This window comes from Mirounga leonina, unplaced genomic scaffold (assembly GCF_011800145.1).
Source record: "Mirounga leonina isolate KUSES-001 unplaced genomic scaffold, KU_Mleo_1.0 Mir_195, whole genome shotgun sequence".
Classification (NCBI taxonomy): Eukaryota; Metazoa; Chordata; class Mammalia; order Carnivora; family Phocidae; genus Mirounga; species Mirounga leonina.
This window is the reverse complement of record NW_023270490.1, coordinates 12,013,574-12,029,920: the sequence shown is the minus strand read 5'-3', so window position 1 is coordinate 12,029,920 and position 16,347 is coordinate 12,013,574. Positions and strand designations below refer to the sequence as shown.

The 16,347-nt window shown below is 62.4% G+C and overlaps 1 protein-coding gene across 5 annotated transcripts; it reads right to left on the bottom strand.

Annotated features, from left to right (window-relative positions):
• Window positions 1-874: 874 nt before the first annotated feature.
• ARFGAP1 (ADP ribosylation factor GTPase activating protein 1) lies at window positions 875-13,551 on the bottom strand. Of its 5 annotated transcripts, none has more exons than XM_035025556.1 (14): window positions 13,471-13,551; window positions 10,679-10,742; window positions 10,396-10,505; window positions 10,043-10,214; window positions 9,479-9,579; window positions 8,574-8,660; window positions 8,023-8,119; window positions 6,558-6,614; window positions 5,296-5,328; window positions 4,476-4,505; window positions 3,532-3,588; window positions 2,996-3,055; window positions 2,359-2,435; window positions 875-1,537 (listed from the first exon to the last, which is right to left on the bottom strand). In XM_035025556.1, the coding sequence occupies exons 2-14, from the start codon at window positions 10,736-10,738 to the stop codon at window positions 1,195-1,197; spliced, it is 1,284 nt and encodes a 427-aa protein (XP_034881447.1). In that variant the 5' UTR covers window positions 10,739-10,742; window positions 13,471-13,551; the 3' UTR covers window positions 875-1,194. The 5 variants fall into 5 exon arrangements, with proteins under 5 accessions (XP_034881447.1, XP_034881448.1, XP_034881445.1 ...); XM_035025557.1 differs by having other exon boundaries at window positions 10,470-10,505; window positions 13,471-13,504; XM_035025554.1 differs by lacking the exon at window positions 13,471-13,551 and adding an exon at window positions 11,145-13,016.
• Between the last annotated feature and the right edge of the window lie 2,796 nt (window positions 13,552-16,347).

Here is a 16,347-nt window from a genome sequence, read left to right as displayed (position 1 = left end):
GCTAGCGGGCTGTCCTGGGACGGCCCCGCGGTGACCACCCGCTCAGACACGCCACAGACCGACAGTGGCTGCCGCCGGCGCCCGCGCTCAGGGGGCCTGTCCCGGGACGCCAACAGCCGGCAGCGGCCGGAGGCCGTGATGGACGCGTCCGGCACAAATCACCCAGGAGGACCCAGGCACACGCAATGCCTGGTCAAAGGGCGGCTGACAGCAACCTGAGAGCCAGAGGAAGGGGGTGTGGGGACGGAGGACCCACCACAGCCGCGGCTCACGTGGAGAAAGGCTCATCAGTACCAGACCGTGACCGTGGACAAGGGGGCAACAGCACGTGGGTGCTCAGTGCCAGGTGGGCTCCATCCGTCACCGCAAGCCGAGCCCCGGGAGCACAGCACGGGAGGCCGCCGCGGCGGGCACAGCGAGGTGCCAGCAGGGACGCGGCGGCAACCCAGCCCGACAAAGGCGCACCTCGCTGGGAAGGCCCGGACGCCACGCGGCTCCTCGAGCCCACCCCGCGGCCGTGCACCTCCAGACCCGGGCTCGGGAGGGAGCGTGCCGGCCTGCCTTCCCCCTCCCTACGCTTCACTTTCACGTCCCCGTTCCTCAGCCGTCTGGGGCATCCTGGGGGAGCCGCCTCGGCTCAGACGGGCGTGGCTAAGTGAGAGCGCGGACGAAGGACCCAGGTGTTGGGGCTGAGCCGGAGGCCTTGGGGCCGTGTGCGGGGCCCTCGAGAGGCGACACAGGAGAGCGGCCCCAGCAGCAAAGCAGGGCCAGGGAGGGGAGCTGGGCACGTCCCTCACGCAGGCAGGCTGGCCTGGAACAAGCCTGGACCCGACGCTTGGGAGCACGCACGCCTCGCACACGACACGGCACGAGCTGCACCGCACTCAGGAGGGTTTATTAGAGGGCGTTCTGGGAACGATGGCGCGGCCCGCCTCCTGCAGGAGCAGACTCTGCCCCTGCGTCACCCTGGCCAGGTTCCCACGGGCTGCCCCAGAACCACGGGAGAGACGTGGACCGTCCCGCACCGCGGCCTTGCGGGGCCGGCGCCCGAGCCAGCCGGCAGCACCACCCCTGGCTCCCACTGGGGTGCTGTCTTCACGCCACAGCTGGTCTCTGGGCTCAGACAGGAGGAGTGTGGGGGCAAAGTGCAGACGCAGGGGCCGCCGCAGCTGCTGGGGCTGGGACGCAGCGGGCCTACCAGTCCTGGTCGTCCCAGCCCTCGTCCACCGGCACCGCGGGCACCACGGCCTTCTTGGCGGTCTTGGCTCTGCCCTCCCCACCGCCCCCCCAGGCCTCCCCGAGGTCGCTGTGGTCGCTGTTCTTATGGTTGGACGCGGAGCCCGAGCCCCACACATCCCAGCTGTCCGAGCTCCTCTTCTCGGCCGAGGCGTCCGCGCACGTCCAGCTGTCGCTGCTCGGGGACCTGTGGCCCTTGGCGGGGTCGGCACTCCCGAAGGTCTCCCAGAAGCTCTGGTCCACGGTGCGGTTCTGGGGGTGGTCCCCACCGCTGTTCTGGTAGCTCTGGCCCTCCAGGGGTCTTGGGAAGACAGAGAGACTGAACAACGGCCCGGGCCACCAGGCCGTCCCTTGGTGTCCTGCCCCAGACTGCAGAGGCCCCACCCAGACCCCGAGGCCCACGGGGCCTGAGCAGCTCCACCTCAGAGTCTGGGCACAGAACCCGCCAGAAGCACTCGGGCCTCCTGTTGCCAGAGCCCGGCTGGGTCAGCCCCACCCCAAAAGGAGCTCGTTGTGAAGGAAAAAATACAACGCCGGTTTTCTGCAACGACTGAGGGAAAAGGGGAGCCCTGAGTGCGTCAGCCCTCCCCGCGCTGTCGAGACAGAGGGGGCCCCGCAGAGCCCCTCAGCAGAGCTGTACCCCGACGAGCGCAGCCACACGGCCTGAACCACCAAATGGCGCGTCAGGAAGACGTGCGGCCCGTGCCCGTGAGCACAGGGAACGTGCCCCCATCCAGGAGCGGCCCCCACCACGGCCGGTCTTCCCGCCCCGCCCACCCTGCGGCTGAAGAACGGGAAACCAGGCCGACCGGGCTTCCAGCAGACAGGCCAGGACGCCAGCCCGGAGTGGCGGTGAGTGAGGGCACAGGGTCGCTGAGGCGCCCCCGCCGGCCCCACCCACCCAGACTGGAGACGGGGATCGGCACTGGCGCCCCTCCTCTCCAGGCCTCCCCACTCCCTCCCTGCCCCGGGCAGCAGCAGTTACCACAGGGCTGGTATCTCTATGGTTCTGGGGGCTGCTGTGACCCCCGTGCCCCTGGGGGATAACATGCCTGTCCCTCAGCGGGGATGCCGACTGCTTCCCAGAGGCCTTGTGGGAAGAAACCCAGGGAACCGGCGTACCTGTCCGACGGGTCCTCTGCTCTCCCAGAAAAGAACGTGGTGACGTCCCGCCATCCCCTACTGCCAACCCCCTGGACCTGGAAGGGGACGGGAGGCGGCAGCTCAGGGTGGGTTCTCACACACGGCACATACACGGTGTCCCGCTCAAAGTCCCGGCAAAGCTTAGAGACGTGAACGGCACGGCCAAGCTTGGCCCACAGGCTCGGGAGCTCGAGGAAACAGCATGCGTGCGAAGCCCCCTGCAGGCTTCCCCGTGCGGAGAGTGGTGGGCTGGGAAGCAGGGGGCTGCGCACACCCACACCAGCCTGGAGGACGACGGCGGCCCTCCGCCAGCACGTCAGGAAGGTCGCACTCACCAGGGAAGGGCAGCGGCAGCAGAATGAGGGCAGAAGAGAAAGAAGCGACAGTTAGCAGACGTGAGAGACCCTCCCCCCGCCAAGCCGTTTCCATATTCCTCTGGCGGCCGGCACGGGAGCGTCTCGCTGAGTCTCCTCACCCACCGCTCAGTGGGCACTCGGGCCGCACGAGCGCGCGGGGGCACGGAGAGCCCAGGCCCTTCCTGCTCTCGGCCCGGGCGCCCCGGAATGTGGAGACTGGCTTCCGGCTGCACCTGAGCACCAGGCGGGGCCTGCCCTACCTTGGACGCCAACTGAGAGACCCCACTGGACACATCATCAAAAATCTTTCCCTCTTTCACCTGCGTGGGTTAAAACAGTGCCGTCAGCCGAGCGGCAGAAAGCCCACTGTCACCGTCTCTGAGAAGAGATGTGGCGGCAGCTGTGTGTGACCCCGTCTCCCCCTGGGCGGCCCCCTCCCCACAAGGGAAGAGGGGGCGGGGGCCGCCGACCGCAGCCCAGGCTGCTGGAACACAGCATCCTCCCGGGGGGGCCTCTGTTTCAGCAACAACCTCCTGAGGGCAGGCTGGCACTGCCCCCCGAGGCCCCAGCCCGCGGGGGGCCTCCCTGGCTCAGTCAGCCACCTACGCGCTGCCCACACCCAGCCGCACTCTGAGGAACGGAGCTCGAGGCCAGGCCTCCCGGAGCCCGGGGGTGGGGGCCCCCTGGGACACGCGGCACTGGCGGGAGTCGGAGCCCCCAGCACCCGCTGCTCCCCTGGAACGAGGGCCTACGGGGGTGGGGACGGAGGAAAGGGACAGGGCATCGGCTGCGTTACCTTCTCCTGGGCAGGTCTGAGGACGTTCTCGTTCAGACTGTGGCCCAGCTCCGAAGCCTGTGTGATGAGAGGGAAGTCAGGTGAGCCCGGGCAGCATGTCAGCCAGGACACCGGTCAGCACGTGGCCGCGAGCTTGGCCGACCGAGGGAAGGCAGCAGATGGTGAGCGGCCCACCAGCACCCAGGGCTCCCCTGCCACCCCCCCACCCCGGCAGCCGCGGCACCCAAGGCAGTTGCACGAAGTGCCCCCCCGGCACCCTGGCTGGGGGGCGGCCAGAGACACTGCCCCAGGCCTACCCGCTCGAGAGGGGAGAGGCCCAGAGGGGCAGCAAATCCAGCGGCCTCCCGCGGGTCCTCCCATCGGAGCCCACGCAATCCCATCCCGTGAGGACAGCCCGTGTGCTGGCAGCAGGTCACATGCTACCCCCCTTGGCTGGGGTACAGGCGGGTGCACCCCTGGTCCCTGGAGGGGGTGTGAGCCCACCTGCCCGCCACCGGGCACCTGACTCCGAGGGAAGAGCACAGAGCCAAGGTGGGTGGGGCGGCGGCGGGACGACGGGCCGCTAAGAGAGCGCGCCAGGCAGCAGTAGCCTCGACAGACAGGGTAACCGCGCGCCTGTGAGCGCCTTGCCACTGGGATAACCCTCCTTCCGCTCACTGAGCTCGAGGTGATCAAGCCACGAAATGAAAATCCTGCCCAGTAGCTCCTGGCACCCCAGGAGGAGCCGTGCCCCCCGGTTTGGACCCCTGGCTTCCTGCCGGGGTCTCAGGTCCCTGAACAGCAAGGATGGGCCAGACAGGAGCCCAGCAGGCCGGCGGGCAGCTCCGAGGGTGAGGGCACGTAAGCGAGGACACATACAGGCCACGGTCCGGGGAAGCTCAGGGCGAAGCGCGTGGTCGGCACAGACGGGGAATGGCATGCACGAGAACAGACTGGGGCCTTACCATCTCGGGCTGCCGCTTGGAGCCCCAAAACTTTACCCAGACAGCAAGGAGCGGGTTGGGGCGGAGGGGGAGAGAGGGAGAAAGTGAGAGGGCGAGCGAGCTCGGGCAGGAGCAGTGGTGAGCAACCACCAGGAAGCACCCCCAGACGGGTCAATTAGCCTCACGCTCTCATGGCGTCACCCCAGCAGGCGTCCTCAAGTGACCTGGAGGGCCCACTCACTGCCACCGAACCTCACTGCTTTCCAGTCCCAACGTACAACCTCCAGAACCACACGTGCGCAAGCAGGTCAGGAGCCCGAAACAGGGACGGGCCATCCTCGAACACCAACCACCCCCCTCCCGGGACAGCCTCTGGGGCCGCTGCCTCCGGCCTGTGTGATAACCCCCACCACCAGGGCACAGGTGGTCCAGAGCCCTGCCACCACCTGGGGACTGCCAGGGCTACCAACCAAGATTTGAAGAAAGAGAGAAACGCCAACGCCCCAAACCACCGCCCGCGAGAAACTAACCGGGAAAGGAGGACTAGCCTGCCCCACCCCACAACCCGCAGTCCTGGCAACACCAGGCTTCCTTCCACCCACGGGTGCAGACAGCCGACTGCACACGAGCCTTACAGCTGTCCGGGTGCCCTCAGCCCTGCAGGCCCTTATAGGCGCAGCTTCTTACCCCCCTAACCCACAAGCACCTGAAGTGATGCACACAGAAACGCCCCCTCTCCCAAGCACAGGCCCCGAGGAGGGCAGACCAGGCAGCGTCTAGACGACGACAGGACAGAACTAGAAATTTTAACAGCACGGAACGCAGAAGCTTCCGTTGTTACCTTCTGACTTGCTTGAGATCCAAATTTGGTTGCCTGAAAAGAAACATGGCTTTCAGTCACCAGTCCTGACACCAGACCCCTGGCTGCACATCCCCAGGTCTCAGCACTCGGTCCTAGGCCTGTCTCCTGATGGCCTCCCACCTCCCAGCAGCTCCAAGGGACCCAGCAAAGCTGCCCACTAGGCCAGGCCCCGCTGGAGGGGGAGCAGGTCCCCGGTAGGGGGTGGCCACCCCAGCCCCGTCAGCTGTGGGCTTTGCCCTGGCCCAGACCATGCCACCTGCTTGGCGCCCAGTGCGGGCCCATCCCACAGCTCACCTTAGCACAGCACCCCCAACACTTTCATAAACAAAGAAAGAAAAGGCCTGGCCACAGATGCTCCCGCTGAAGGGGGCCTGAACCTCCTGGCTGTGCCCTCCAGGGACGAGGCCTGGGGAGAACCAGCGGAGGCCCCGCACCAGAGCAGAGGTGCCACAGGGCCTAGTGCCCCTCGAGGCCACATGGGGGAGGATGCGGGGCACTGCGGCCCACGGGGAGCATGGAAAGGGGTCCATAGCGCCTTCGCTCCGGCCCAGAGCCAGCCCTGCGGTCCTGCTGGTTGTGGAGCTGCGGCTACCCGTCTGGCCCTCAGAACGTTCCTGTCCAGGGCTACTTAGCCGGGCGGCCCCTTGAGCCTGCCCTGGGCTCCTTCTTCTCCAGGTCACCTTCCTCACCAAGGCCCCGCTGACCAGGAAACCTGCCAGACGCCCCCGACAGTCTCCCCTCCGGGGTAACGTCCTCAGACCGGTTTCTGCCTGTTCCTTTCCAAGGTCATGCCCACTCCCCACCTATGTGTCTTGACTAAATCCCAACCCTCCCTCGCTTGGGCAGAGGAGCAGGTAAGGGGGAGAGAGAAGTCCCAGCGCCTGAACCCTGCTCCGTGCCCAGTAGCAGAAACTGGAGGGCTGGCAGGACCACTCAGCCTGCAGGGCTCACAACATGCCCCCCTGGAGCACGGCACACCCCTCTTCTAGAGCGGCGCCCCTCTGCACACAGCTCACCTCTGACGCGCAGACGGACGCCTGCCACTGAAGCAGCGAACGGCGGGGCCCTGAGATCTGCTGCAGACTCAGGGCCAACAGCACACGGCCTGGGAGGGAGCCCTGCGGCTGGGAACGCCCTCCACCCCTCATCGGAGCCCCTTCAGGACCCCTGTCTGCCCCCAGACCCCAGACTAGCACAGCCTGTGTGGGCCTGCAGGCGGGGCGCTGGGATGGGCTACTCACACCCTCCTTAGCGGCCGAGGCAAACTTGCTCGCTCCGGTGGTGAAACTGCTCCAGCCCTGGAAAGAACAACAGAGAGGCCACGTCGAGGTTCCACGGGCGGCCAAACAGGCAGGCTGTCTGCCATGCCATCCACCGCTCAGCAAGGGGCTGACGGATTCCGCCCCCAAGATGGGCAGGACGGCCACCTCCAGGGTCCCGTTCCCAGCGGCAACCCCACTTCCCACGGAGAGCGGGCACACAAGCCGTGGGCACACCTGAACGCCACGCACCCAACTCCTGGCAGCCACGGCATCCGGCCCAACGCGTGCATCTGTGCCGTGTCCACCTGACTGGACCTCCACTGCATGCACGTGCCCGTTCTTCCCTTTGCCCTCGGTCCCTCCTACCTCCTCTCGGAGGGGTCAGGGCCTGGCACCTGGTCTGCGGGCAGACCTGTTCTGAGTTCAAGGTCTTCCCCCTAAGCCCCCAAAGCCGACTGAAACTATTTACAGACACAGACGTCTCACTCAAACCCCAACTTCCCAGCAGAGCCTCTTCCCCCCCAAGGCAGCAGAGGAACCCTTAGCTTAGGAGACAAGCACATTCAGCTTCCTCGGTGAATTAAAGACCCGCAGGAGGGGGACACAAACACAAATGCGCTACGTTTGGTGGGACCCAGAGAAGGGACCCTGGCTGCCCGCGGCTGCCCGCGCCTGCGGCTCTGGAGGGGCAGCCTTAATTCCTGACAAGTTCCATCACTTCGGGAACAGCACGTGTGCACGGATCAGAAGAGGACAGCGGACAGTGGTGCTCAGCAGGCCTCCCACTGCACCCAGGACGCAGGACCCTACAGTGGCGGCGGGCACACAGCCACTCCCGGGTGCTTCCTGCGTTTTCACCCGTCACGTCTGCTCCTTCTGCACTTGCTGCGTCCCCCACCCAGGGCACCGAAGACCCCGTCCTGTTAGCGTGGAGGACGTCTCCTCGCCTTTTCACGCGTGCAGTACCCAGAGTCGGGCCGCTGCCAGTCGTCACCGGCCAGACCCCTGGGGGTCTGCAGCTACCATCACAGACGGCGCTGAAACGAATGAATGTCGTCTAAGAACACAGTAAGTTCCCTTGGAAGACGATGGTTTGACCTGAAGCTGAGGACAAAAGCGCAGGGCCGCGAGTGCCAAACCCAGAGGGTGCCAGAGCCCACGCGGCTTGGAGAGCGGGGCTGGTGGGCAGAGCGCCGGGATCAGCTGTGCCCAGTGCTCTGGCAGGACAGGAGGGCCGGGCACGCACCACACAGGACGTTGTGCTTGGAGGAAATGCGCCTGACTAGCGGGAAACATACATTCTGTAACAAAGTACGTAAGCAACTGCACACGCCGGGACCGGAAGGAATAGGCCGGGTCATAGAGAAACTTCGCTGAAGGAAAGGGGAGGTTGTCCTGCAGGCGGGGCCGGCTGTGGGTCTGCAGGGCAGGGCGCGGTCCTCACCGAGCACAGGGACGACACGGCGCTGCTGAGGAAGTCCTCGTCCCTCTTCGGGGGCGGCACTGTGTTCCCAAACCCCACATAGCGGTTCTCCTGGGCCCTGACAGGGAGACAAAAAGCAGCATGCTCCTGAAAGCCTCGAGGCGGGAGGCACCCAGACCCCGGGCAGAGGTGTGAGGGCCCCAGGGGGGACGTGCATCCACAGCAAGGCGGGCACACAAGTCAAGCTCCCCTCTGCTCACTGGAGAACACCCTCCTGCTGCATTTAGCCAGGAACCTTGGCAAGACCCAAAGCCCACAGCCTGTTATTACAAGAAGCATCCAGATGATTTAATCCGACAGCCCCAAGAACAAAACTCGCTTATAGGTCAGGCTGGTTCCAAGGAGGAAAACTATTCTTTTTTCCTTTTCTCTCCACTCAAAACCACTCTTCACACCTGGGCTGGCCCGGGGATTACCACGACCAGATGCGTGCGGGCTGTGCAGGCCCTGCACACGGAAAGCAGCAGGCCCTAGCCCTGAGGGACTGAACCCCCTGCTGCCCGTGGCCTCACCCCTGATAGGAGCCCAGGTCATCATTAAGCCAGTCTTCAAACGCCTTGTCTGAGGAGGAGGTCGAGTTCTGTGGGTGGCCAGAGGCTCTGAAAGGGAGAGTCAGAGGTCAGCGAGGCCAACAGAGGACAGGCAGGTGCCTGAGGGAACCGTCCGGGCCTCTATGCTGTTACATCCGCCTGGTCACACCTGGGCTCCTCCAAGAATGGAGCACCTAAGGCCAGCTGGCCTCCAAGTCTGTCTGAAAGGCGGCTCAGGCTCAAGCTGGCAACAAGCGGGCACACACCGGCCCCAAAGGGCCGGACAGCAGCACCACGCCTGCCCATGCCGGCAGGGAGAGAGCAGAGAGGCTGGAGAGACGGAGGCTGAAGCAGGCACATCAGCAGTGGTCCAGGGACCTTCCACATAAAATGCACAGTGCAGGGGTGGGGTGGGGGGCCCCAGACACCCACGGTGCAAACAGGGAGCCTTCTGTGGACCGGTCACTCCAGAACACCAGCCTCTCACATGCGAGAGGACGCAGGGGACCAGCTTGTCCGCATCACACCTGCACTCGGGGGTGGGCAATCCTCAGAGAGGACACAGGAGGTAAACAGCACTCAGCTGGGACGTTTCCTACGGAGATGCACGTGTGTCACGGGTGCGTGTCTGGAAGGACTCGCACCGAACGGGCTCTTGAGAAATGGGGAGGTACTCCCTTCACTCAGACACCGCTTATGGGTTTTGCATTTTTACTGAGAGCCTGTATTGCTTCAATGACCCACAGAGTTGTTTTTCCCACTGACTCTCGGGAGCAACTCACAATGGGAGCTGTTCCCACACCAATAGGGGGTCCTGAGCTATGGCCGAGATCAGGGCCAGGCCCAGAACAGTCTGGAGCCAGACAAGAGGCCAGAGGAGTAGCTACCGGTGGGCAGTAGACGGCAGTGTCTTGGGCTGGGGTGGGGTCCAGTTCTGGGCAGGCGATGACTCGGGAGACCATTCTCTGCCTTCAGCCAGAGTGGCTACCTGCCGAGGGGACACAGGCATTAGCCAGCCCAGGACAGAGACGTCACCCGCTCTAGCGTGTCCTGTCTGCTGTCCCTCCCAGGCTCAGCGGCCACGGGCTGGGGGCTCTCTGCCACATGTCAACACCGAGACAGGGTCTCACTCTGACCGCAATGAACAGCGGTGCTGGCGAGTTCTTGGTCAGTGGCTCCGACCCCACATGGCGTGCTGCCATCCTTGGCAGTTTCACCCACCACGTACAGAGGAGCGGGCACGCGACACTCTCCCCGAGGGTGGGGAGGAAGGCCCATTCTTCACCCCTGCTAACAACGTGCCACCTACTTTGCCCCGGGTGGGACAAGACGGCCCACGTGTCCTGTCTGTGGACAGACTGCGCACGGCCTCTGCAGGGAGGTCAGAGCCCACAGGAGAACGCCAGCTCCCACGGGCAGAGCCTCAGCACCGCTGGTCAGCCGGTCCCTACCTTGTCCCTGAAGAGGGCCGCAGCCTTGCTGTTGTACTTGTCCTGCAGGGACCAGCAGGGGTCATAGTCCTCCTGAGACTCCAGGAACTCCCGGAATTTCGCGTTCCCTCCAGCTTTCATCTTCTCCAGCTCCACGTCCTTCCACTTGTCCATGGTCACGGAGCGCACGAAGCTACAAACCAGAGAGCCAACCTACTTATTAGCACTAGGCGTCCAAGAGCCCCCAGCCAGGTCGTGAATCTGGTGCAGGCACTTCCCCTGACAGAAGCGCAGAGCAGGCAAGGTGGCACGCGTTACCCTGTCACCGCACACCCGACAGGAGGCCCTCGAGGCAAGAGGGACAGGGCACTGACCTGAGGTGCACCCCGAGCCCGCGGTGCTTCCCCGAGCACTCCAGGCAGATCCAGATGCCGTAAGTCACACTCACCCACTGAGGATTGAACGCACCACACTCAAAACACACCTGCGGAGAGGGTCACGTGCGACTCACCCAGGCACTTGGGGCCCTGGGACCCCAAAGACCCGACAGGTGGCCCCAAGAGGAAGCAGAGGAGACTGGCCCGAGACTAACAGTAACAGGGAGAGCTCTGAGAGGTTTGCCAAACCTCAAAGCACCAGAGCAGAGCAGACGCTTACATTGTTTTCATCCTGCACTCTGACTTCTTTCAGAACTTTCCTCGTTCTGGGGCTGGCCATGATGCTGCAAAGGAGAAACACAAAGTTGTAAAACTTACCAGTAGGCTACTTTACAAGAAAACGAGTGAGTGCAAAAACACTAGCACACACGGCTTCAGAGAAATTCCACGAAGCTGCCTGGAAGCTACGGGGTAACGCCCCTGCTTGCTACAGGTGGCACGAGGGGAACCACTTACCGAAGGAATCTGTCCTCCACATGCTAAGAAAAACCCAGAGCCGTCTGGTTTCCAGCCAAAGGCAACGCAATTATTAAGAATAACATGATCACCGGCGTCTGCTTTGCCTAAGCATCATACACCACCCGCACTGCATAATTTATAAAACGTCCCGTCTTGTGACGAAGCCCATAGCAAGGGGTGGTCTTTCTACAACGTACACAGACTGGCCGCTCAATCTGACTGCCCACCTGAAAGGCCAACACCGCAGACTGGGGCCAATAACATTCGGAGACAGGGAACCCCAGTTCTCTGCACGCCACATCTTCCTTCCACTCCCCAGCCTGTGGTGTGGGGCCGAAGCGGAAGCCCTGACCGATAGGTGCAGAGGCCGGTCTGTGGGGGGCCTACAGGGATGTCCTCCAAGGGCCCATCACAGAGGGTGGAGGTGACCGACGGCATGAGCACAGCAGGGCACACCTGCCACCATGCCTCACGGGGACACTGCCGGGGCACCACAGTCCTTAATTCAGGCTGAAGAGAAAAACCATTTCTGTCTCTACTCAGCTCCTAGCTTTGGCAAAGCTCAAGTTCAAGCAACAGCCCACTGGATTCATGACCAGGAAAAGCGATATAGCAGATTCAAGCTGGAGGAAGGGGAGGGAGCCAGCACAGTGCTGTCCATAAAGCAACCCCACGGTCCTGCACACCCCACCACCACTTGGCCCCAGGCCGCCTCTACCACCACCAACGCACAACTGCGCGTGTGTCCCCCTGAAGCTCGCCCTTCCCTCACTCGTGAACGGAGCCTGTGAGCTGCTGCCCCTAACTCTCATGGCAACACGAGCCCACTGCAGAACACGCAGGGACCCTGTAAGTGGCTCAGAACTGGACACCTGCCCAGCTGCTGGACATTTCATGCGGCCAGCTTCTCTGCTGATAGTGAAGCTGCAGCTTTCTACGGACGTGCAGTGTAAACATTCCAGGATCCCTGGCTGTACCTCACCTGTAATCTTAGTACGCAGAAATAAGTCACGGGTGGAAACCCTGACTCTCTGCACAACCAAACCTTCTAAATCTGGAAGGCCAGGACTCCTGTGTTCATCAGTGCCCACTTCGAAGCTAGCTGAAGGAAATAACAAACAAACACTGGTTTTCCGTTTTTTACAACTGACGGACAAAACTCAGAGTCCACCCGCGGCTCTTCTGCCCTCTGCAGTTTTCTGTACTATGTGTGACAGTCTACCAAAACCATCGGCTCTCAAGGGCAAACACCTGAACACATCATCCTGGTCGGACCCATTCAGGCGGGACACTTTCAGCACACTGAGCATCTATGCCACCGCATGAGAAAGGCATCAACAGGTAAACGCCACGCACACCTGGAGAGACATCGGGCTGATCTGAATTCACAAAGCCCTCCGCACACATTTGTCTCACCGGAGGGCCCCTTGTGGCCTGCTGCCGATCAGGTCTCCATACTCAGCCCTGTGCTCCTTCCAGAGAACTGTGCCTTCCCTCAGAGGTTCACTTTCTGGTCAGAAGGCACCGGCAAACAGAAGTCAGAACTGGGTTGAGCATGCTCCGCATTTCTAATCGTGTAAAATAAAATCGGGCAGACCAAACGTTTGCAGAACTAGTAGCAAAGTAACGCGTGAAAAGGAGATGACCTGGATTTTAAAGAAACTCCCCTTGGGGGCCAGTTTTGGATGCGAGCACCCTTCAACTCTCTGAAATGCTAACTTTGATCCCTGAAAATGCACCCTAACTTTCAAAACACAAATACGGTCTATCTCGAAAAACCGTCCAAGAACTCTCTAAAGCTTGAAACCAGACGGTAAAATGCAGCTTTCCGCAAGTGGACGTAACTTCGGTAGACGCTGAACCGAACGAGGACACTCTCTCTTGGTTCGCCACATAAGCCACTTGTTCACTGCACAACGCTCGGTCCTGAAGCTCGGGCCTCGTCCGTATCACACACTAATTAAAGGGACGACTGAAGGGCAGGGCTGGGCCCCCAGGGCTGTTGCAGTGACGGAGACAGAACCCCCGCGAGCATCCGGGGCACCTGCGTGAAAGCGCGGCCCCTCCCGCCGGACGCACGGCTCTGTCGTGAACCTTCCCTCCCGGGAGGCGTGCCTGCGCGGGGTGGGGTCCCGGGGGGCCAGACAAGCCCGAGCTCGGCATCCCCCGGGCCAGCCCCGCGGGCGCGCGTCGCGGCCAGAGCGCGGCAGGGGCGTTCGGCCTGCCCCGAACGAGCACCGTCCGCTCCCAGCGTCGGTGGCCTGCGGCGGAGCCTTGGCCGGGGCGCACGCGGGCACATCCCGGGGAGCCGGAAGGGCGTCCGAGCCCCTCCCGGGCGCTCCCCTCCCTCCCCGAGGGGGCCGTCCCCGGCGCCGGGCGAGGCCGAGGCTGCCGCTGCTGACCGCACCGGCCTCCCCGCGCCCGCCGACGGCACCCTAGCTTCGCAGGGAGAAGCCCCTCAGCCTGCTGCCCCCCTTCCCCGGGAGGAAGGGCAGCGGCGGGGCGGCTTCCGAGGAGAGGGGGCGGCGGGCCGGGTCCTCGGGCCACGCGTACCGGGCGGGTCCGGGCTCGGGCGCGCGCGCCGGGGGTCCGCCGGAGTCCGCCGGGCTCGGGCGCGCCGCGAGCCGCTCCGAGGACGCGCGCCGGCCGCCCGCCCCGCCGCCACCAGCTTCCGGCTACGTTGCGCCTCGCGGGGCATCACGGGAAGCCGGGGGAGGGGCGGGCCGGCGGGGCGGGGCTTCCGCCTTGGCTCGTCGGGCCGGAGGGCGGCCCCGCCCCTGTCGCCTCGGGGCCGCGGCGGGCCGGCGGGGTCCCGGCGTGCGGAGGAGGGGGCCCAGCGGGGGAGGGGCCCGTGACCGGGGGCCGGGCCCGGCTGCAGCCGCAGGACCCCGGGCCCTCCGGCCGGGGGCGGTTTGCAGAGGTGGCGGGGCGGGCGGAGCGCGCAGCACGGCGGTCACCTGCAGGCTGCAGAGCTGGGGAGCGGCCGGATCCCGCGTCCCCGAGGACGCCTGCAGCAAAGCCTCCGTTAAAAGGATTGTCCCGGGGGAGGGGGGAATCGCCAGCGATCCGTGGTTTGCTCTGTGCTTTCTGGACATTTCTGTGTTCCCTGTGCCTATTCTTCGTCCACGTAACTTTCGGAATGGTCACGTATGGACGTTTTTATTGAGGTGTAATTTACAGGCAATAAAACGTACAGTTGAATGACTTGACAAATGCAGACCCCATGGAACCAGCGCCATCAGCTAGTTCGGGAGCATTCGCACCGAGGCAACCACCATTCCCACTTCATCCTCACATCCTAGCTGGGTCTGTTCTAGACATTTGTATAAATGAATGCAGTATGTACTCTTTTCCCAATGGCCTCTTCCAGTTCACAGAGTGATTTGAAGACCCACCCATGTTGTTGTGTGGGTGGATCTACCCCAGGCACTTCATATGAATGGAATCCTACGGTATGTGACCTACCGGGTCTGTCGCTCAGCATCATGTTTTCAGAGTCATCCGTGCTGTAGCTCTCGGCGCCCCATTCCCTGTGATTGCTGAATGGTATATGCCACTAAATGCAATGCCCGCTCTGTTAGACCCCGGAGTCATTTTTTTTTTTCTAAAGATTTTATTTATTTGACACACAGAGAGAGACAGCGAGAGAGGGCATACAAGCAGGGGGAGTGGGAGAGGGAGAAGCAGGCTGTCCGCCAAGCAGGGAGCCTGATGCGGGGCTCAATCCCAGGACCCTGAGATCATGACCTGAGCCGAAGGCAGACGCTTAACGACTGAGCCACCCAGGCGCCCCCCCCCCCGAGTCATTTTTAAGTTTTTGGCATTATGCATAAAGCTGCCTTGAAGTTCGTGTACCAGTCTTTTTGTGGGCATATTTTTTTATTTCTCTCGTTTAATCAATCACCTAAAAGTACAATTGCTGGGTGATGGGCAGGTGTACTTTGAACTTTATACAAAATTGCCAGCCTCCCAAAATGGTTGTGCCGTTTTCTACTCCTCCCCCCCACCCCCCCGCAGTTAGAGAGCTCCAGTTGCTCCACATCTTTTGTCAGCACGTGGGTTCTCAGGCTTTCACAGCAGCCACGCTGGTGGGCACACCGTGGGGTCTCACTGCGTTTCCCTCCGTGGTTGGCTGAAAGCTGCCCTGGGTGCTTATCTTAACTTCCCAGCACTCCCAGTCTGCCTCACACCAGGCTGAGCATGAGCACTGTCCTGCAGCCGGAGGGAACCCTCCGGAAGGAGCCACTGGGTTCACGGAAATAAACAGGCACCACTAGGGTCTACACGGTGGCAATATGAGACTAGATTTCAGCACAAGAGCCTGTGGTCGGAACGGTAGCCTCCACAAGTTCAGAGAGAGAGAGCCGGTGCTGCATTTACAGTGGGCTTCCTGGAGGAGGTGGGCTGTGAGGGGTGAGAGGATGTTGAAAAGGAGGTGAGGAGGAGGGAAGACCCTCCTGGAAAGCAGAACTAGAGCCGGCATTTGGCACCCACTAGCCCAAACAATCAGTGAAGGCTGAATGTTCAGTTTTCTGATCACAAAGCAAAAGGGTCAACCACCCACCTGCCCTAAGCTCTGGGAGGCCTGGGGCTATGTTCATCCCTAGAGCAAGGTACGTCCCTGGAGCCAAGACCAGACAGGTGGCCTTCCAAGGCCAGGGCTAACCTACTGCCCCACAACATCTGGACAGCTTTTGTCTCTTTCCACAATCTGAAGGCTCTTACAGTGTCCAAACAACAGGACAACAGCGGAGGCTGGGCAGTGGTGTGGTGAATGGGGCAGAACGTGTAGCTACAAATTGAAACGTTCTATGACTCCATCTAAACTCAGATAATTTGTTTTTCTTTTAGAACTGCCAGCAGTCCATTAATTTTCAGTTACAGTAATATGATCTTGTTTGTGGTTTCCTCCCCGGGCCTGGGAAGTTCTGGATGGGAATGGAACTGAAGGGAATTCCTGGAGCGGCAAAATGAAAGCCGCGCGGTGAGCGGCCACACAAAGCTGCAGGGCTCTTGGCGCCAGCCACACAGGGTGGGCAGAAAGGAAGCCACTGCAAGCCAGGCAGGGGTGCAGGTCCCCTGTGAAGTCGCTGGGGGAGCTGCATCAAATCACTACTTTGTCCTGGACTCAGTTTCCCCACTGCTGAAAAGAAGTCTACAATTCCCTTTCAGGCCAGGAGCCCATACTTCCTGAACACTTTCCAGAAGTCAGGCTGTGGGCTTGGTAAGCAAGATCTCGTTAGGCTGCACAGCCACCATGCATGCTCTGATACGAACCCATTGTTCAGATGAAGAAACTGAGGTGCAGAACAAAGAAGCAATTTGCCCAAGGTCCAAAAGGCGGTTTAATGGAGTCAAGGTTCTCACCCAGCTTCTCTAACACCCTCCTCAAAGTAGAAGAAGGCAGGTGTGTGGAGCTGGGCATCCACA